Raw genomic sequence first — 20501 nt, 5'->3', positions numbered from 1 at the left:
AAACAAAATATTCTCAAATTATATTATGTTTTTAAAATAAAAAAAGATAATAGTTACAAAAAAAAGAATTAAAAAATATATTTTTAATGTTCTCAACAAAACACTAAACCCTAAATCCTAATTCCTAAATCCTAAACCCTTGGATAAACCCTAAACTCTTGGGTAAACCCTAAACCCTTGGGTAAACCCTAAACCCTTGGGTAAACCCTAAACCTTTGGATAAATCCTAAACTCTAAATAAAAAATACTAAAACCCTAAACCCTAAACGCTTGAATGTTTTAGTGTATAGTGATTTTGATTTAGAGTTTTGGATTTATCCTAGAGTTTAGGGTTTATCCAAGGGTTTAGGATTTAGGATTAAGGGTTTAGGGATTAGAATTTAGGGTTTAGGGTTTAATGTTATGCTGACGACGTAAAATATTTTTTTTTGTAATTATTACTTTTTTTTTTACTTTTTAATTTTAAAAACATAATATAATTTGACAATATTTTGTTTCCTTTTTTAAAAGATATCGAATATAAAATAAAACAATCCTATTGGTTGGTGAACCTAGAGGTTCACCCTAGGGGGTGGACCTAAGAATAAGTCATAAATATATGCCTTAGTTTGTAAGTGTTTAAATTGGTTTCTCTTGATATCAGGTCAAATCCCATTCCAAGATTATCAAATCACATGTTTCTCCTATTGAATCCAATTCATATTGTTTCTTTCTCATCATTTATACAAATATTGTTGGATCTCTCATTACAGCTATACAAGCAAACAATTTGTTGTAGATATACAAATATACTATGTATACTACTAAGGCATATATTTATTGCCAAGACATATATATTGCCAAGACACCCTTTTTACATTTTCTGAAATATTCATTCAAAAGTAACAAGGGTGAACAATGCCGATTAATATTCTATCATAATGGCTTTCTCCATCATTCATGGTTGATCACCTTTTCTTCCTAGGGTTAAGGTTGCTTGTCAAGTAACCTTCTTTTTGGTAAAAACTAAGAAACCCTTTGTTTGCCTCTTTTTGTTTTGTTTTTTGTGATCGTTTCTTTTCTTCCGTACGAAACCCTTATTTTGTCCCTTTTTAATGATGTCGTCTCAGAGAACACTATAGTAGCTGATAACAGTTTGGTAAACTTGGTGCTCATTATGCGTGGAGGATAACAATGTTAATTGGTTCTCTTTCTTGTCCTCTTTTGCGCTCAATAACACATAGATAACTCTTCTTGGAATTTATTGTTCAAAGCATCTCCAAGCTTTCTCATATGTCCAGGTTTACGCCTCCATTCTTTAAACCATGCATTTAGGACAGTAGTTCGGCTGTTGACTCACTTGAGCCATTGCCTAAATGGGCTTGGCTTCAAAGCCTTCAAAGTGAGGGGCTTAAAAATAAGGGGCTTAACAAGGGATAGGGTAGTGAGTGCCATCTATTTCCCACACAATAACAACATTTATTTACTCTTTTGATATACTACTATGTGGAAAGAGGGTAAAGTAAATAGTAGAGAGGAGATAAGAGATGATAAGCCAATCTTAAAACTGGAGCGGTAGAGAGAAGATACCACCCTTTTTCTGAGAACAAGACGTCCAAACCCCACTTCTTTACTTAATTCAAAGATTACTATATAGTAACAAATTCTAAAAACATAATACTATTGGAAAGTTATTCCCTTGCTAGCTTGCCTTTTACTTATTGTTATATTGTTTTGTCAAGTCTTTGAATTGATCTCGTCTCTTACCCACACCTAGGTAGAAACAATTAATGGTCCTCCCAATAGTTTTATTGACTTAATCACTTGGTAAAGTTGGTCTAAGTACATTCATGTTTTGTACTGGCTATTGTTTCTATTTTTGTAGATGCAGGCTTTGATTAAACCCTGCAAACATGTTATGTTTGATCCTAGATGGACCAGGCGGATTGAATATAACCATCTAACATTTGACTGTATTTGAAACGGTACCATTTAGGTTCCATAACATGCAAGATTAGTTTCATATCTTTAGTTACTTTTTGAATGTATCAAAGAGTTATAAAGATACATGTTTTTACAAAGCATTTAGGCTTTACTTTCGGTTTATACATAATACAGAACAAAAATAAAAATGATTCAATAAATATTTCAAGGACAAGTGTAGTGATGTTAGGTAAAAAAGGAGGTTGAAATCTTACAACGCATGGAGAAAAAAATGAAAAGAAGATCTGACTTTATTGAATATGTTGGCATAGTTTTGATCATTCGCTTCCTCTGTCAAAATCCGAACATTTACTTGTTCAAGTAATTCGTACGTATGCTCCAACCGCCAATTCCATAATATGCATTATACCTACATCTCTGTCTTCTTATTATTTATGAACCAAGAAAACAAACAAGATTCTGAGTCATAGCGAATCGTTTGTCCACGAATTTGGACAACATTTCATATCTCGTGAATTTCATATTTCTCCTCTAAATTTTTTGTACCATATATATGATGATTACCTTTACTCCAATACGACAATATGAAGAGCAAGATCCCAAATATAAGATAGATATCAAATTTCAAAATCCAGTTGCTATACTGATATCAAGTAGATGAAAACCAATTGATAAATTAACATTCATATACGTACACTACACCGTATGCATGGAAGTGAATGTGAAAATAATTTATAATAGTGACTACGAGAGTAGCTACATTCGAAATGTTCTATTTTCAAACAGAAAGTGTTCTGGAGATCCAATCGATAATAGCATCCAAGACAAATGAGAAAGTGCTGGGAGGGAAGTTTTGTATGTTTCTTGATGTTTGTTTGTGAAAACGTGAGACTATATTTGGCTTCATATATGAGATCGTGATCAAAATTAAATTATATGGATACACAAGTACCACATTGGATACCAGTTCCAACATTGTTTTAGGCATCTTTATATCAACAATTTTTCATTGAACATTTACTCTTTTGATAAAAACAAATTTAAAATATACTCTCAATCTCCACTAAGATTTATTGCTTCAGCGATTGATTGTTTACTGTCAGTTAAATTGAAGACGTACAGAATCGTGTAGTGTTACCATTCATAAGGACAGGGGCGGTCCTGGAAAAAGTGGGGCTCTAAACAAATGAAAAAATGGGGGCCCTTCTAACATAACTGAAATTTTAAAATTCGTGAGCAAGAATTTTTTTTTTAAGCAAAACAGAAAAAAAAAACTAATTCTCAAACAAAAAGCTAAGAAAACTGTAAATGTGGGAAGAGAAAAGATTTATTTTATGTAAGTCCCACTAAATTCTGTTGTTCGATTTTATTATTAATACATATAAATATTTTTTTAATGTTTCAAAAAAAACAAAATATTTTTTTTTAAAATAGGGGCCTTTTAATAATGGGGGCCCCAGGCCCATGTTTCAAATGGCTCTCCTCAGGGACGCCCCTGCATAAGGATATGGTAAATATATTGAAAATTGTGTTAAAAGCTCAAAGTAAACATACCGAAACGTTAGCCAACTTGTATACCGTGTCATAATGATAAAATAGACGTATGATTATGCATGTATGTTATATGTATAAGAAAGCGTGGAGATAAAAGCATATAATAATGTGAATCACGAAATAGAACAAGGGTTTGGGACCTGCACTCTGATTTGTTTGAAGGAGACGGGCCATAGCGACAGGTTCTGCAATCGCAGCTCACACTACAACACCTCATTTTAATTTTTATATTCATTTGGTCCTACTTCATTGATTTATACCCTTGTATATATTTTACAATTTTCATTTTGCCATCAATATTGCTATAATTGCTCAATTAATTACTAATCATATGCGTCCCATTAATGTCTTGTGTTGCATGTTGAATTTGTGTTTATTCTAGGTTTTTATTTAATAGTCGGCATTTAGGTTCATTATATCTTTTTATTTCTAATATAGACTTCAACTGACCTGAGAACTTATAGTAAAACTTATCTAGTTTATAGTTCGTGTATGCTTTGGAAGTTTAGTATATTTTCACGTGTTTTACCTAGAAATTGATTGATAAGTTTTTGGATGGCTTATTTATAAGGTGATCAATACAGTGTTTTAGCATATATAAATATAGTTGTTGTTCTTACAGAGATAGCTACTGTTAACATATGGTCAATAATTTATCAACTATAGTTGAAGTATTTGGATAAAATCAATATACTAAAAGTCAAAAACACGAGAGTTATTTTCTAAATTGCAAACTGAAACTCAAGGCAGCCTGATACTGAAATATGATATCTATGGATCTAATAATTTAGTCTATATCCATTTTCCAAAAAGAAACTATTAAACCATTTTGAAGCATATATATGATATCAAAACCCCAATTCTAAACCCATAGCTGTGTGACACTCAAAAGTATACACGTATACGAGAGAATATATATTTTAATGATTTTCTCAATCTAGAATGTTTTTTTTTCGTTCACGGCATTGTATGAATTATTAATTTGCTTAACCTTCATAGACTTTGCATCTGTGAGACAGATTCATGTACAACAAATTTGAGAATCCGCCCTGGTCACTTTTTGCTGTTTGTTGTTTACTTCCTTCTCATCCCCCACTTCCTTGTTTTTCGAAGCTAATGATGTTCTAATTTTTCAGTGCATGTGATTTTTTTGCCAACAAACCTTGACTAGTAAAAACGTCTACGCACTTATAATATTATTGTAAAAGTAAAGTTAGTGTGTGATAGTCTATACTAAATTTGATGTAGTTCAATCAATTCGTCAAAAAAGTGAATAATTCAAGTCATTTCTAACTAATGACTAAGGACTTCTTTTAACATATCTCAAAACGACCTTTGTTATTTAAATGTGTAAACGTCGAAACTATTTGAATGGCTTACACTTTTATCAGTCGATGACAGCATTTGCATGTGGCATAGTAATAAAAATACATGTATTCTATTTATACTGTTTCCAGTTTGAAAATAACAACGGAATTTACGTTTGCATTTAGAAACTAATAGGATGAAGACATGTGCCAAATACAACACGTTCGTTTAGTGAATAGTGATATTTATTGTTTATTTACATTTACATTTATTAATAGATTATAATAATTAAACATAACATGAAAACTCCTGCAAACAATCATGACCTAGATCATTTTTTGAGCAACACTCGGATTGGCCTGAAGAGAAAATTTCCAAAATCCACTTGCTAAATATGGAGCAAGCCGAGCAGCAGCCTTTAACCATTAACCAAACTGTGCTTTTAAAGGTACGTGCAAAATCAAGAACGGTATGGAGAGAGTAAAATTTTGAGATATATAGTGCAGCATGGGATGTTAAATCTATGCACTTAGTTTTTGTTTATGTGCATTGAACGTACGACCAGTGAATAACCTATTAGACTTAAAAGCCTTTCCGTAATTCAACTCCACTTATGATTTACCTAAATACTTAACTAATCTGAAGGTTTTATAAAACAAAAAAGAAACAAAATCGTTAATCATATGCAATTCTATAACGATCATTATTTTCCCCGCATAAACATTTCGACCACTCTCCTTTTTCCCTTCGAATTACAATGAAAGAAAAAGAAGAATATGGAAGTCAAAAGAAGAAATATTTAAAATATAAAGGTCAGAAAGCTATAGAGAATGATAATATTATTGTATAATTATTGTTTTGTGGGACACATTGACCTCTTCGCCCTTTCTCCATGTTGGGTGCAAGCTGTATTCCTTTCCCTTCTTCTTTTACCAATACAAATATATTTTGGTTTTTATTTTAGTAATTAGACCTTTTTTCTTCAATAAAAGTATAAAACCATCGATTTTAACACTTACTATCAGTAAAAGATGAATTATTCACTGGAGAAGAATGCTATTGAAGATAAAAACATAAAGAAGACAACAAATAATCTATCTTCTTCTCTTCTGTTCGTTTTATTTTTGTTTCAGAAAAAAATAATTGAAGTCAAGTCATTATATGGGTTCACGAGATGCGTATGGAACCATGATATTGACAACATACCTTGAAGACGAGAAGACCAATAGAAGAGACAAAAAAGACAGAAAACACATTCTCCATAAATAATTATCTCACAAAGATTTATTTGGTCTCCCATTTTGAAAACCTCCCGCTTCCCACATACATACACGATATACATCCTTTCTCGTTGTTCATTCGTTTTGTAGCTACATGCACTGCTCCAGATAATTCAATATGTATATCTTAAACTTTTATTATTGTGCTTATGCATGCATGTGTAGCTGAATATTAGGGACCGTATCTTTTGTTTCAGACAATGCTAATGTTAAACGTATATGTAATATAGGATTGCATAAACGAGAGGAGTTCATATGTTCTGATGACGTGTGGCTGAGCGTTAAGAAACGATACACTTAAACACAATCCCCCCCCCCCTAAATAATGAAATGAATTGGAAAAACTAAAGGAAAACTAAATAAAGAAAGAAAGAAAGAAAGAAAGAAAGGAAAACGAAAATTTGTGTCACACGTGAAAAAAGTAGAGATTTAACAATCTTATTTTGTTGGGAAAAGTTCAAAGAGAAATAAAATTGGAAAAAGAAAAAGTGAAAAAGAAGTAGAGAAGGTTTCACCACCTAAAGCTTGACGACAGTTGAAACAAAATATAATTAAGTGGCAACAACGTATTATCCATATATAAGCTTGTTCGCGATACAAAAGGAAACTATGGTAGACGATTATTTCATTTTGTCATTAAAACTAAGTTGTATGACAATATTGCTAATGTAAAACTACAGTTTATTCAACAACTTTTTTATAACAAAAGTATTTCTATTTAACAAAGCAAAAGCTATATTTCATTTTGTCATATATTGGTTTCTACTTTTTTTTTTTGAGCATTCCCTAAATAAAAAAGAGAAATTTCGGTCGATTCATTTGACCATACCATATATATTGGTTTCTACTTTCTACAAATAATTTTGCTTATCGACATTCTTGTATGCGCAAAATAGTGAATGATGAAAGCTTATCATCCCAGGTGCTCAGAGTGGAAGCAGGTTGCTTTGGTTCTTGTGTTATTGCTGCACCAGATTTTGTCGTCCAACACCACTCAACGATTTTAATAAGACTTGTTTGCTAATTTCTGAGTTACTGACCTCCAAATAAAAGAGACTTGTTTGCGAATTATTATTCACTTATAATTTATCTCTTTAGCTGATTTCGAAGGACTGTCTTACACATCTGCTGATTTTTATCTCTTTAAAATATGAAATACATTATAGGTCAATTTTTTTGTAAGACTATGTGAAGCTGATTAGTGATTATTAATTATTGTATAATCCTGTTAATATGTTTTGGAGTAGTTGATAGTATACTAGTGCGCCTAGCAGAAGTAGAGCAGGTTTCAAATTGAAAAGACTTCTCGAAACAATCTAAATCAATAATACTGTTTCATTTTCAATTTTTGTTTTTCTTCTCATTTTCGAAAACAATTATATTTAAAGACTGACCACAGAAAAGAAGAATACTCGGCCCTTCTCAACAAGTCAAAGCCTAAAACGCTAAATCCTTTATTTTTAATCATAAACGAAACAGTCTCATTCCATATTAAACATTTTGACATCTCATTTGTATAATTTGTATTATACACACCATTCTGGACAAAAATAAAAAATCTCCCTTTTAACAAAAGTGTCATTTTGACACTTTTACGTAAATTAAAAATAATTAAAAATAAATTTATGTGTTTACTAATTGCATCTATTTAATTAATAATATTCGTGATAAATAAAATTATTAATAAGATAAATGTATTTTATAAATTGCATTAAAAGTGTAAAAAGAAAAATGACATTTTGATGAAATATAAAATATACAATATATTTATATATGTGTATATATATCGTCTTAACATCTTGTTGTGTCCAAAAAACATTTTTATTTAGATACTTTATTCGGTTAAGTTCTTATTTAAACACCGCTATTTTCAAACTTCCAAACCATCTTCCTATGCAGTATTCTCCATCTTAATACTACTTAATTTGCTATTTATAAACTTTTTCTTGATCGAAGTGTATACTATATCTCAACCCTATGCATCCTAATCGTATTTAGATTGTTAAACACATTAAATATAAAACGACCGGAGATTAAGGCCCAAAGATTGCAATAAGCCTCAAAGTTTACGCAAAGACTTACTAATCTCTTCATCGCATCCCATGCAGTCAAATGTCACGAATGCCCTTCAGACATAGGCATCAATCCATAGCAAGTAAGGGCATTCGAGACATTTCGTATATGCAACGGGGAAGCATACACGATCGTTCTCAAGTTTAAAAAAAAAAAAACGTAAATTAAACGTAGAAAGCGAGAGCTAAGGAGTGGCTACGACAGATGCAAAATCGGTTTCTCCATCTTCGTCTTCTTCAACGGAGGTTCTTGTTGTTGTTGCTGCGGCGAAGAAGATGGTGGATTGCACGAACTCGCTGACCACGAATCGTTTGAGCTTTCGTCGCTATTGAACGGGTTTGAATCGATCACGCAGCTAGGGCTGCTCAACGACGATGATGAGTCGCGACTCTTGCGTTTGCGGCAAGATTGCGTTTCGATCTGTAAACCCATGTGATCCAATGGTAACTGGAGGATGAGATTGTAGCAAGCTTCAACCTTTTCCTGTTAATGCACGATAAGTGTTCGTGAAAATGCCAGAGTGAAACAGAGTTTTACTGGTGGAGTGATAAAAAGCTAACCTTGGTTATGTTAAGGACACCGAGGAGGTTGGTTTGGTGCGAGAGAGGGTCAAAGGTCTCAACTTGATCTATAATTCGCATCATGGTAGCTGCGGCAACAACTGATGGGAGGTAGCCGACAAATCGTGAATCTGACAAAAAAAACACACAAGAATGTCAGTAGATGATAAACGAAATGGGGTTTGTTTTTGTCGTTTACGAACCGGAGATTACAGAGAGGATGAGACGGTGACATCTGTTGAGGAAATCCCAGTGAGAGTTGTTTTTAAGACCCAATCTCCTGATGATGTGGTCTAGAAACGAAAGTGGAGTAACGAGATGCATCTTCCACTGGAGAGTAGAGAGAAGCAGCAGCTCCATTCTTTGTATGGTTTTGGCTTCGAACACATACTTAGTCTCCTCCACCTACAAACCACAAAAACAGAGAGATTGAGAACAGAACAAACAAAAAAACCGAGACTTTAAGGGAAATGATCATTTACTTGAAAGTCTAGAAGAAGAGGGATATGGACTTCTTCGACTTTAGCAGCTAGAGAGAGACACGCAACAGAAACGAGCTGAAGCATCCATGGTTTGTCTCTCTGTAAGCTGTAGCTACAGATGAACTTGTCTAGGTACGTTATGGCTAAAACAGCAGTCAAAGTAGAGAACCCATAACGAGCGTTGACTCTCAGAATCCAACCCACGGCTTCTTTACGATCCGTGGCGAGATAAACCTCATCGAGACGGCTGAGTCTTTGCTCTTCTTCTTTGGAGAAGAGAGTGACCAGATCTTCGTCTTCCCAGTACAAATCTTGCTGCAGAAGAACCAGTGGTGAAGTAGGAGAAGAGGAGGAAAAGGAAGAGTTTTCTTCAACTTCTTCTGTTTCTTCTTCGTCTTCCCATTTCTCTTCTTCGCAGTAGAGAGCATCAAGAAGAAACGAAGTGCTCTGTTCTTCTCTACTTTCGTCCTCCTTACGAATCGCCATTGTGGATAAACTCAAGAATGAGAAGAAGAAGATAAGCTCTTTGGTTATTAGGTAGGCTCAGAGGAGCATTACCTAGAAGAAGATAAGATGAAAGAGAGAAAATCTCTTGGAGAAAGACTCATCGTCCTCTCTATGGAAACGTGCAGAGATTAGCTGTAGCAGGGCAGCTACAAAGAGAAGAGACTAGAGAGAGAAAGAGGAGAAAAGCTGGAAGTGAGAAGGAGAGCGAGTAGAAGAAGATTTATTTATGAGGTTTCACGTTTGTCTTTTACTCTCGCAATATACCTTTTTTTCTTAATCAAAATAATGTGCAAGTTTCTTTTCTATTTTCCAAATTTTTTTTTATCAACTATTTTTCATTCTCTTATGTGTCTGTTTCCCTCTTTAGTCTTTACCCACTTTTACTCAGTGGAGTAGAGATCGAGAAACCAAAGTGTAGTTGAATCTGTCGGCTAATAGACTTAGATTCTCCAACTTTATTGCCGATTGTCAACAATGTTTTGTTAAAGACTTTTAAAACATCGGGCTAGATAGACATTGACCAAATAAATTATATACTAATCACTGAGCAGTTCGATGATTAGCTGCTCTTAAGAAATTGTGACTAAAAATGGTGGATGAATCACACACACATACACACCACAATATAAGGTCTTTTTAAAGGTAAATAATTCGATTATTCTGAAACATAATCTGCAAGCTGGCTTAATATGAACATATCCAAACTTCCCCAATGAGTCTCAATGACCATTGCATAAAACTAACCATTAAGCTACATTTCGCAAAGGCCAACAAAAGCACAGGGAGGATCAAAGAAAGAAGAAAAGAACAAAAAAATCGTCACAAAGTTCTAGTAATAGCATCACTAGTATTATGATCTATGCATCATAACCACTTTCCTGTCAATTCTAAACGCCGGAGCTTTAGTACGGAGGCGGAGGGTATTGTCCTGGATATGGACCTGAAGAAGAAGAAGAATACAATATCAACCACCAGTGAGCAAGAACAGACGAGCAAACCTTAGATCAGAAGAAAAAAAGAGTATTAATGTACCTTGTGGGTAATATGGTGATGGTTGAGGAGGGTATGGAGGAGGAGGGTAAGCTGAGGATGGCGGAGGAGGAGGGTAAGCTGAAGGACCTGGAGGGTAAGCCGAAGGACCGGGAGGGTAAGCTGAAGGAGCGGGAGGATAAGCAGTTGAGGGAGGAGGAGGATACGCAGACGGCTGAGGAGGATAAGCTGAAACTGGTGGGTATGCCGATTGCGGCTGAGAGTATTGTCCTTGTGGGTACGGAGATGGTCCAGAGTATGGTGGTGATGAATATGGAGATGGAGCGGGCGGTGCTGAGTATTGAGGTACTTGAGGGGCATATGGTGGTGCTGATGGCACAGACCCGTAATTTTGTTTCTGCATACACGAAACAGATTTTGTCTTTATAGCCCCGTTTTGTCGATAAATGAAAGATGTAACTCAATGTTGCTAATGAAGTCTTGGCTTTACCTTTGCGCCTGCATAATGCAGTATTAGTCTTACTTCTCCCGCAAATCTGAAAGACAAAGGTAATGCATTTTTAGAAGAAGTTATAATCAAATAATTACAAGGAGAAAACACTGAGAACAAGCAACCAAAATCTTTGCAGATTGTTGTAACTGACTTTAGGGAATATAAGATAACGAAAGTTCCAGTCAGTCACTGAGTCATACATATCCGCCATGGTTAAAATTCTATGATTCTAATTGACATTACAGCGTTTAAATGAGACCTCACTGCTAATTTTTAGGCAACTTAACAAGAGATATATCTCAGTAGGTTCAGTTCTATATCATCAGTTCCACAAAAACCCAATTTGATGAATGGTTGAGTCAGCTCAGTGTAGAAACATGAGTATTGCAAGATGCTCTCATCACATTACACTAGGAAGGAAACCCACAAACAAAGAAGTGCAATTTTGCTGAAATAAAGATAAATCTTGCATTTCTACTAAAAGAAAAGATGACAAGAAACTCCACATAAAACACTATTATCAGTGAACAAAAAGAAACCATTTTTCCATGTAAAGAATATAAATAAGTGGCAAGAAGTAATCATTTCACTAAAGTAGAAAGCACCGGGCACAGGAAGGCAGCAACCAAATGAGGAAATTAAATATTATTCAAGCACTGCATGCTACTAAAAAACTACATCAAAAGTCTTTCTTCGAGATAATGGGCATACGCATCACCAAAAATCAGATAAACAATGCAACTAGGTAGTCACAAACATGATGTCCTCAAAGCAAAAGTCAGCTAAACTAGTGAAGACCAATGAAGCTACCTGCCAGTTTTGGTCTGAAGAGTCCAGGTACAGTCGTCGTATCCCTGAGAAAGAACCTTCTGCAACTGAATCCTATAATCACAACAAACAGAAAAAAAAAACTCAATTCCAAATCGACTACTTGTGAATCACAAACAGAAAGTAGACATGAGAAATTAACATACGTAGCATTGCCAATGAAGTCATCAGTGGAGAGAGTGTTACTATTCCAAACAGCAACTTTAAGATCCCTAAGTCCTTCAAGCAAAGTGAACATAAACTTCTCTTGAAACACTGCGTTCTTCCCACCATCTGAAACCAACCAACCAATCAAATCAAAACTAACTTTAAGTAGAAAAAGATTCTAAAATTTGGTTCGGATCCGAACCTGTGCAGGTTCGGGTACGGTGCCTAGTGCCGCTATACTCGAGGACAACGTACGGATCTTGCCTCGAGAACCATTCCGTGTCTTTCAGTTTCTGGCAACCAACCACTGAGAAATCACAAAGGAAAAAAAACAAAATTAAACTTCTGTGAGAATCGAATCGAATCGAATCAGGGGAAGAGAAATGAATCGAAGAGAAGGGCACTACTAACCAGTGACCTCGAGGATCTGGCCTTGAATACCCGACATCGTCGACATGAATTGGATTGAAGAAGATTCGATTGCTAGGGTTTGAGAGATAAACAAGAGATTTGAGGAAAGTAATGAGGATGAGGATGAGCTGAAGGTCCGTGATTTAAATATATCTTTAATATATAAATAATTCGACTTTCCCAGAAGTTGCTTTCAAAGAGCCCAAACACGCGTATCGTAAGGTCATGATCGTAACTTTGACTTTACATAAAAATATGTGTGTTCAATAAGTGTGTTTCTTGCGAAAGCCACAACAAGACCAATTGTGCATCATCCATAACGTGTGTACATGTCACGAAGAGAGCTACCGACGTGAGCATTCAACTGAGACACAAGTGTGAACTCAGCTGCAGCAGGTTTTAACCACGCTGGACAAACAAGAGCAGCGCATCACTGGGTCGATCAAGCTGTGAGTAAACCAGAAATCAAAGGTTCTCCAAGTGACAAAGTCTGTTTGAGGCATTTGGTCGGAGACTTTTGCGAGCCTCTTCCAAGCTTCAGCACTTGGCATATACACATATTGAAGAGAATCTTTGAGCAATATTAGTAACATGGCCATGAACTATATCCTTCCCTGAGTTACTCTACATTCTTTTTAACAGCATGTTGTAGAGACGTCTAACGTCAGGCATACCACTGCCCTCGAGGAGGTAAGAAAAAAAACACCAACACCATTGTTACTCCTCCTGACCTAGTTCGACTTGTGTTTGGTCGTTGTGTTTGTTGGTTATATAAGATATATTAGAGAGTGGACTTCTTGTGCTACACGAAAAATATAATAATATGAGATACCAATCGTCTTGAATTCTGAGTTTGACAAATAGTTACTCCTAAAGTAAAAAAAATTTGCTTGTGAAGGTAGACAAATGAGAGGGGATAGGTACATATTATATATACTTTTATCAATCGAATAAATAGATTTGCTATCAACTATTATATGGCAGGTTTAAGAACTCTGCTCTATACCAGCTGCTAGCTAGGTTGAGTTCTCGGTTTCCCGCTTGATCTGCAGTGCAGCCCTTACAACGTTCCCCCTTGTTAGAATCCCAATCTTTTTTTTTGTTGCCACCAATCACAGACAAAAGACAAAGGTCAGATCAAACCAAAAAAGAAGAAGAAAAAATTGAGATTCTCTCACCAGTTTTCCATCTGAATTCACGACTGGTAACCTTCTGAACTTTGTTTCCAGTAGCAACCTGGGGACAACAAATGGTTAGAGATTTTTTTTTTAAAGCTGAGCTCATATTCTCCAGGGAGGAGAATGGCACCTGGCAGCATCTTCTAAATTAGTAGAGCCACGGACAACAAGAGGAGAAGGCGTCATCAAATCTCCAACTACTTTCCCATGTGTCTTGCTTATCAGCTTCTGGAGTTCGTTAAATGTCTGACAAAAAAACAAGTCCAAATATCATATAAGTTCCAGGAGAGTTTCATCAAACGGTGACAAACAATTGTCCTGATATAAATTGCAAACAAGTGGATAAGTAAAAACGTACTTTCCATGAACTGTCCACGTTAGGGAACATGTTTGTATCATTTTGGCTGCTCCGGCCTATAATTCCAAAAGACATAGAGGTTAGAGTTTGCTTCACCAAACAAACCCATAAACCGAACTAAGCAAGAAAACTAAACTATGTGCCAACAATACTAAGATCCACCTTTAGTCTAGATTTGAGATCATACAAAACGAATTACGAGTCTTATCTCCTTACTAACTGATTTAAAATATTCAAAACCATATACTTTGGTGATTCATTACACAAAGAAACTCAACTGAAGATTAAACAAAAAGTTGGATACGTTACCAGAAATGGAGTCGAGTGCAAGCAAGTCGTAATCAGAAACAACGCCAACCTACAGGGGAAATTAGAGCAGAGGAGTAAGTAAAATCTCATACATATACTATGGGCTAATCACGAGCTTCAGACACAACACAATAACAAAAGAGAGAAAAGGCTATATACCAGATTCCAATCATCATCAATTACAGGCAAGCCCGTGACTTTCTTCTCAACCAGAAGTTCCAATGCTGTTAACATTTCAAAGAGGGAGAAAAAAAAAACAGATTAAGAGACATACAAGTAACGTTTTTTTTTCATCTTTGGAATACTTACCATCATCGACAGATGTTGTGGGCTTAACAACATGAAGATGCTGTTTCCCTGTCATGAAATCACCAACTGTGTAACCCCCGTTTTTACCCTGAAACCAAATCTCACATGATCAACCAACCAACAAAAAAAGTTTCAATTTTTAAAATGAAAAGGGTGAATAATAAGCACTCACAGGAACAGAGTTATTAACGCCGGAAGGAGCTGCGAAGACTGCCGAGGCCGAGACTAGCGGTGAAAAAGTGGAGCGACGAGGAGGAAGAGAGAAGGATGAAGGAAGGCATGATGGATTGAGTGATGATGTATGTAGTGGAAGTCGCGGTATGGGCAGAGAATTTGACAGAGAGATCGAACCCATGATTAGCTTATCCTCCTCTGTTTCTCACGAATCCCAACGCAAAATTAAAAAAAAAAACAATTACTTGTTGTTGTGAGAAATAAAGGTTGAAACTTGAGAAAAGGGGCGGAGATGAAGAGTGAGAAGAAAGAGAAGCGTTGTTTTGATTGGGTGGTAAAAAAAGTAGACAAGTTTGTGATTGGTGGGGACACCATCCACATGTTTCATACATGGTCGACTGGTCCGTGTTTTGGTTCTTCAATTTTGGTTGGGTGATTTTTTCCCCACTTATTTCAAATAACAAAGTCCAAGAAGAAACCCAAATCTGAACGCTCTTTTGGCTTTAATTGTTGTTTGATTTTTATGTCGTGAATCTCGTGATCGTTGAATCAGATGTAATATCTACGGAGGAACACTTGAGAATACACTTTAATATAAACTTCAAACCATGAATGTCATCTACTTGTCACATTCACGCACCAAAACTTAGACTAAACGTTGTAATGTGCTGGAAAACAAGAATCCTGAATGTTACACACCACAAGCAATGACAAAGACTTTAACCAAACAAGACATCCAAGCATCACAACCTGTGTCAACTAAGATTATTCATCTGAATTGATCCACTTTTCAATGTACAATAAAGCTTTAAAATTGGTTTAAGAAAGAAAAAAAAGAAGACTAGAAGCAGCATTGACAGTCAAAAGGGCAGATAACCAGCAGTGGACCTTATCGATCCCAATTTCATCTTCCGTGAACACTAGTAACCCAAAAAAAAAAAAAAAAAGAACACTAGTAACCCGTCTTCAGCGATATAATGTTACGGGAACATTCATAGATTACAACATCCCCTATATATTAAAGAAGAAGCATTACAACATATTTTGTAGCCACATGTCTTCACCACAATCATTCTTAGAATCTTTAAAAAAATATGTTGGTCCATAGAAATATATAATAAGCTTTTTATTAAACTAACCATAAATTAATCATAAATATTCTTCATTGTTTCCTTAAATAAAAATCACGGAATTACCTAATGTGGCTAAAGTATATATATGACAATTAATGATTTTGAATAATAAAGATTTGATAAAATTTAGTCTATTTTCTATCATTTTTTAAAATTTTAACTTATTAAAATAAATTAAACAACCACATTAACTATATAATAAAAATTTAGATTTTTTCGTATATGTTATATTTTGAATTTTAAAAAACGAATACAAATGGCTAAAGTTGTTAAAAAAAATCACATTAAAATTTTTGTGATCCATGGTTTAAAATTTATGTTATAACAAGATACAAATGATTACAAAATTACATAAATAGGAAATCTCATATAATAAATATTATATATATGTATATTAATATTTTTCAAAAATAAATTATATACCATATAAAATACATATTTGTTTTAATTTCGAATTTGTTTTGAATTCTTTTGATAAACATTTTGAACAATTATTGACAACTTAAAATTAAGATTTTAAATTTTGCATGGATTGTTTTTAAAATTATGAATTACTAAAACTATTAAACATCCCACAATTTTTTTAATTATTATCATTGATTAAAAATATTTGTTATAAAGAAATACAAGTGATCAAAAATAATATGAGTATAAAATATTTTTTAACAGATGTCAATGTTAAAAATGTACTATATATCTTAATATCATTTAAAATTAATTTTATATCATATAAAATATAAAAAAAATGTTTGTCTGGATTAATAAAATTTATTTAAGTATTTGTACCAATTTAATTATATATATGTAATAGTTACTAAATTTTTAATTATTAATGTATATTTATTATTTCATAATATGTAAAAAATAGATAATACTTAAAAATAATTTATATATAATATTCATCCCGCGCAAGGCGCGGATCTTAACCTAGTATACCAATATAATAAGATTTGACTAGTTAAAACTATATTTAATTAGATATATACAATGGTGTTCCACTGGAACTGCTAGGGACACTAACACATTTTTATATTGGCTTATCCTTCACACAATCTTCTTTTCTAAGCTTCTTGTTAGATTGCACGTCTATGTCTACGTCCACCATCTCACTCACCTATCTCCTGCAACTTCAACTGCTTTGGCTTTCCTTTACAGCCAAAGCGGCTTCCTCCCCAGAGTTATGGAGTCTCTGACCAATGATATAACGATCATCACGGATCGAGTTGTGAAGGTTTCGGAACCAGACGTGGCATCTTTTTGCACAAAAGCACAAGAGGCTCGCCGAGAGACAGCCTATCCAAGCGAATCTGTAGACCGCCGAGTTCACAACTAGCGGACATCCGAGCATTGGGAACACTCCTCTCGCCAGGACATGAGGCACGCATAATGCCGTTACCAGTTTCATCACGACCGGGAGTACAATCTCTCTCAGTACCCATAACCCCTGAAGCCTTGAGAAGCCATCTTCTTTTACTCTCTCAAACTTTGCTCTCCAGCTATCATCCACCATCTGAAGCATTACATATCCATTGTCGTTGTCTTTCAGTGACAAGATATATATATATTTTTAAGGCCGTGAGGGGAACATACTTACCAGTCTAGTCCAGATCTTCAAAATGATGAGGCCAAGAGCCCAGTCTTGATACAAGATAAAGACAGGGCTTTCATCTACTGGGACTTTTATTGGGACAATCACCAAAAGCTCAAACAGAAGTCCGATTAGTACCGGAATGATAAGAACCTGTTCAGTAAGAATCAAGAGTCAAATGAGTTTGGAGTGTCTCAAAAAAGCTGATAAGAAAACAACCAGTATAACAAACCACTTACCCATATGCCTAAAAGGACCGAGCTCTTGATGACAATCCCACACCATTTCCATATTCGGTTAAGCAAGACCGAAGTCCTCTCTGACTTGACGTGCTCCATAGCATACCTGGCACCAGATATGGTAGTCCAAATGACATACGTGCCAGTGAAGAAAGCATACAAATCTACAAAATTTAGGAGAAGATTCTGTTAAAATTTTGTATCTATTTTAAAGAATGAAGCGGACCATCATATTTACCACTGCATTTGATTCCATGCCTTATTGGGAGAACTGGGATGGCATTAAACAAAGCACGACCAAGAGAAACTGGTGCAACTATCAATGTAGAATGGACCAGAAGAAGAGTAACCGATGCAACAAGTAGAAGAAGGGTTATCCGGAGCTGCAAGTTGTACCTGCTAAATAAAAATTACTTTCATTTCATGGTAAACTCTATACACCAAACAAACACTTCTTCAAGCATGCACAAATTCAAAGCATAAAAACAAGCTACAAGGTTATTTCTGAAGTACTTACTCTTGGAGGAGACTTCTGTTTGGGTCATCAGCGGCTGGAAGAGCAGCTATGGCTCTGTTCTGCCTTCCTGGTTCACCATTTTCTTGTTCCTGACCAGCGTTGTCCTCTGGTTTTTTAGCAAGAGAAAATCTGTCAAACCAAGGGCCCAACCGACGCATGTGAACCAGCAGCGTAGAAGGGACACAACTGTGGTCTGGATACTAAAATGCTCGATGATAAATGGTGTGCATATTGTAAGCAGGAGAATGCCGGCAGGAATCTCAGTGTATGGGTCCGATACACTGTGTAGATGCACAAGTTAGGAAAGACATAATACTCAAACACAGAATCTCCAAAAGCAAAATGTTTCTTACGATATGTCGAGAGGGAAGACTGAAGGAGCCATCCATATCGCAAGTTTAACTGGTAAAAACACCAGCAAGACAATCCAACTCCCATACTGTGCACCAGATAAGAAACCATCGCGAGCAATCTTGTGTACTGGATCATGAATCAAATAACGGATTGTCTCCTCCTCCTCATCATCTTCCGGACCATAAAGGAAATACAAAACTTCAGGGCGAAGAACCTGCAAATTAGCACAAAAGTGGGGAACAATGATTAGATAGTAGCAGAGGAAAAACAAAAACAAAATTATGAGCAGGGGAACACGGTACCTGTCGAAGAAGGTTCTCCAATATTAATGAATACCAGTCGTACACGGCTCCAACAACCCAATGAACAAGTGAGCTTGCAAGTGGAGAAACTGATAAAAACTGTAGTCTGTAGGACATTGTTTGACCAAACATTGTAACCGTGCAAACATCTAGCCACCACCCGCACATCAGGGGGAAGACGCCAAAAATGACGACCACAAAAGAGACAAGTCTGATTCCTAGTGTCATTACTACCAAGAACTGCCCAAGGAGAGGTGACACAGTTTCTACTATCCAAGCGATCCCATAAACTCCCTCAACAGTCAATGGCTCATCCTTGAAATATCGAATCAGCGCAGTGATTCCAAGGTAAAGGAGCACCAGAGAGACAATAAACATGTACCCAACAGTCAGAGTTGTAACATCATATAGCGTTGATGAGAGACCAGCAGCAGCAACAAATAGTGTATCGATTGCTCCACTCAATTCACTTCCATTGACTTTCACCATTTCTGTGAGCTGACCATTGTTAATCAAACTCGAGACAGCAGCAGTCAGCACATTGTTCAGACTCAGAGTTAAAATATTTCTCAACGATAGACCAGTATCAGCAAAATGGTACAATATAACCCGTCCAAGTGTGAAGGGCACAAAGATGACACCACCAATGAATAACATATTGCTTGCCAGAACCTGCAAAAGTATATGCACAATTTTTAATGAGAGGGTCAAAACAGAAATAAGAAAAATAAACAATCAAACTTACACTAAAGGCATTCTCAACCAAACGAAACAACGGACCCTCCAATCCAACCAGCTCATACAATGAAACTCTCAAATGCCTAAAGTAATCCCTAAACGACGCCGCTTCACGGAGAACGAACATGATACTCGCTGATAGTATAAACCCAAGCAAAGAATCGATGAGAACAACTGTGGTGGACACGTGGCTTAAGAAAAGCCTCTGAGCTTCTTCACCAAAAAACCGAAGGAAAGACAATCTCCACATCCAAAAAGTAACGAAAGGAACGGTGAGAAGCCAGACGCAAAGCACGAAGCTCAGCCGCGGAAGACGGCTATTGCAAGCTTTCATCGCGACTCCAACAACGAACTCGTGAAAAGGGAGCCTCGTGGGAGCGTTTTCAGCGTAAAGCGGTGAGAATGCGAAACTGTGCTTGCAAACCTCGCAGTGACGAGCTTTGGAGAAGCTAAGCCACTGAAGGAGGCAATCCTCGTGGACAAACTTGATGCTCCCGCTGCAAGCGCACGGGTACCGAAGCGGATTATCCGCATCCCCTGGGTTTCTGCAAATCCTGCAAACCTCCTCCTCCTCATCGTCTTCGTCATCAATGTGTATCGATACTTTGGTTGCGTAATCCATGGTTGAGTAAGCGATTGAAAAAGGGGTTTAGGGTTTATACTTATCCTCTTCGTATTATTCTTACGAACCGTGATACGCAAGGGCAAATTCTCTGGGTTTAATATTAGTTAGACTAAACCGGGAT

The 20501-nt window shown here is 35.8% G+C and overlaps 4 protein-coding genes, 1 long non-coding RNA gene and 1 pseudogene across 5 annotated transcripts; 1 reads left to right on the top strand and 5 right to left on the bottom strand.

The window, feature by feature from the left end:
- The first annotated feature begins 3075 nt into the window (after positions 1–3075).
- LOC117132783 lies at positions 3076–8296 on the top strand. Its single transcript, XR_004456335.1, has 2 exons — positions 3076–3259; positions 3358–8296. It is a non-coding gene; the product is annotated as an uncharacterized LOC117132783 (long non-coding RNA).
- On the bottom strand, positions 8082–10039 carry LOC103862322 (cyclin-D3-1). The gene is made up of 4 exons (XM_009140015.3): positions 9181–10039; positions 8902–9103; positions 8699–8829; positions 8082–8621 (listed from the first exon to the last, which is right to left on the bottom strand). Exons 1-4 carry the CDS (start codon positions 9664–9666, stop codon positions 8334–8336), a joined length of 1107 nt encoding a protein of 368 aa, XP_009138263.1. The 5' UTR covers positions 9667–10039; the 3' UTR covers positions 8082–8333.
- A 274-nt stretch (positions 10040–10313) lies between these two features.
- On the bottom strand, positions 10314–12814 carry LOC103862321 (classical arabinogalactan protein 9). The gene is made up of 7 exons (XM_009140014.3): positions 12557–12814; positions 12348–12452; positions 12145–12271; positions 11981–12052; positions 11168–11213; positions 10720–11074; positions 10314–10627 (listed from the first exon to the last, which is right to left on the bottom strand). Exons 1-7 carry the CDS (start codon positions 12600–12602, stop codon positions 10590–10592), a joined length of 789 nt encoding a protein of 262 aa, XP_009138262.1. The 5' UTR covers positions 12603–12814; the 3' UTR covers positions 10314–10589.
- Positions 12815–13356: 542 nt separating this feature from the next.
- LOC103862319 (CBS domain-containing protein CBSX2, chloroplastic) lies at positions 13357–15207 on the bottom strand. The gene is made up of 8 exons (XM_009140013.2): positions 14883–15207; positions 14711–14798; positions 14561–14625; positions 14402–14450; positions 14093–14148; positions 13865–13980; positions 13735–13792; positions 13357–13647 (listed from the first exon to the last, which is right to left on the bottom strand). Exons 1-8 carry the CDS (start codon positions 15063–15065, stop codon positions 13573–13575), a joined length of 690 nt encoding a protein of 229 aa, XP_009138261.1. The 5' UTR covers positions 15066–15207; the 3' UTR covers positions 13357–13572.
- A 1651-nt stretch (positions 15208–16858) lies between these two features.
- LOC103862646 lies at positions 16859–20439 on the bottom strand (annotated as a pseudogene).
- On the bottom strand, positions 17147–17943 carry LOC117125703 (probable E3 ubiquitin ligase SUD1). Its single transcript, XM_033287466.1, has 3 exons — positions 17845–17943; positions 17612–17758; positions 17147–17527 (listed from the first exon to the last, which is right to left on the bottom strand). Exons 1-3 carry the CDS (start codon positions 17941–17943, stop codon positions 17147–17149), a joined length of 627 nt encoding a protein of 208 aa, XP_033143357.1.
- Positions 20440–20501: the final 62 nt, after the last annotated feature.

Source organism: Brassica rapa, chromosome A03, assembly GCF_000309985.2.
Source record: "Brassica rapa cultivar Chiifu-401-42 chromosome A03, CAAS_Brap_v3.01, whole genome shotgun sequence".
NCBI lineage: Eukaryota > Viridiplantae > Streptophyta > Magnoliopsida > Brassicales > Brassicaceae > Brassica > Brassica rapa.
The sequence above is the reverse complement of the archived record's forward strand: the minus strand, read 5'-3'. Positions and strand labels throughout refer to the sequence as shown.

What these genes read in the sequence shown, in the direction of transcription:
- LOC103862321 (XM_009140014.3), bottom strand. Translation starts at nt 12,602, where the DNA reads ATGTCGACGATGTCGGGTATTCAAGGCCAGATCCTCGAGGTCACTG. An exon ending in CCGTACCCGAACCTGCACAG is followed by an intron (nt 12,272 to 12,347) that starts GTTCGGATCCGA and finishes GGTTGGTTTCAG; the next exon opens with ATGGTGGGAAGAACGCAGTG. An exon ending in CTTCAGACCAAAACTGGCAG is followed by an intron (nt 11,214 to 11,980) that starts GTAGCTTCATTG and finishes TTTGTCTTTCAG; the next exon opens with ATTTGCGGGAGAAGTAAGAC.
- LOC117125703 (XM_033287466.1), bottom strand. Translation starts at nt 17,943, where the DNA reads ATGGAGCACGTCAAGTCAGAGAGGACTTCGGTCTTGCTTAACCGAATA. An exon ending in CGGTCCTTTTAGGCATATGG is followed by an intron (nt 17,759 to 17,844) that starts GTAAGTGGTTTG and finishes CTTACTGAACAG; the next exon opens with GTTCTTATCATTCCGGTACT. An exon ending in TGAAGATCTGGACTAGACTG is followed by an intron (nt 17,528 to 17,611) that starts GTAAGTATGTTC and finishes GTAATGCTTCAG; the next exon opens with ATGGTGGATGATAGCTGGAG.
- LOC103862319 (XM_009140013.2), bottom strand. Translation starts at nt 15,065, where the DNA reads ATGGGTTCGATCTCTCTGTCAAATTCTCTGCCCATACCGCGACTTCCA. An exon ending in CACAACATCTGTCGATGATG is followed by an intron (nt 14,626 to 14,710) that starts GTAAGTATTCCA and finishes AAATGTTAACAG; the next exon opens with CATTGGAACTTCTGGTTGAG. An exon ending in AATTTAGAAGATGCTGCCAG is followed by an intron (nt 13,793 to 13,864) that starts GTGCCATTCTCC and finishes TGTTGTCCCCAG; the next exon opens with GTTGCTACTGGAAACAAAGT.
- LOC103862322 (XM_009140015.3), bottom strand. Translation starts at nt 9,666, where the DNA reads ATGGCGATTCGTAAGGAGGACGAAAGTAGAGAAGAACAGAGCACTTCG. An exon ending in CTCTTCTTCTAGACTTTCAA is followed by an intron (nt 9,104 to 9,180) that starts GTAAATGATCAT and finishes TGTGGTTTGTAG; the next exon opens with GTGGAGGAGACTAAGTATGT. An exon ending in GTGTCCTTAACATAACCAAG is followed by an intron (nt 8,622 to 8,698) that starts GTTAGCTTTTTA and finishes GTGCATTAACAG; the next exon opens with GAAAAGGTTGAAGCTTGCTA.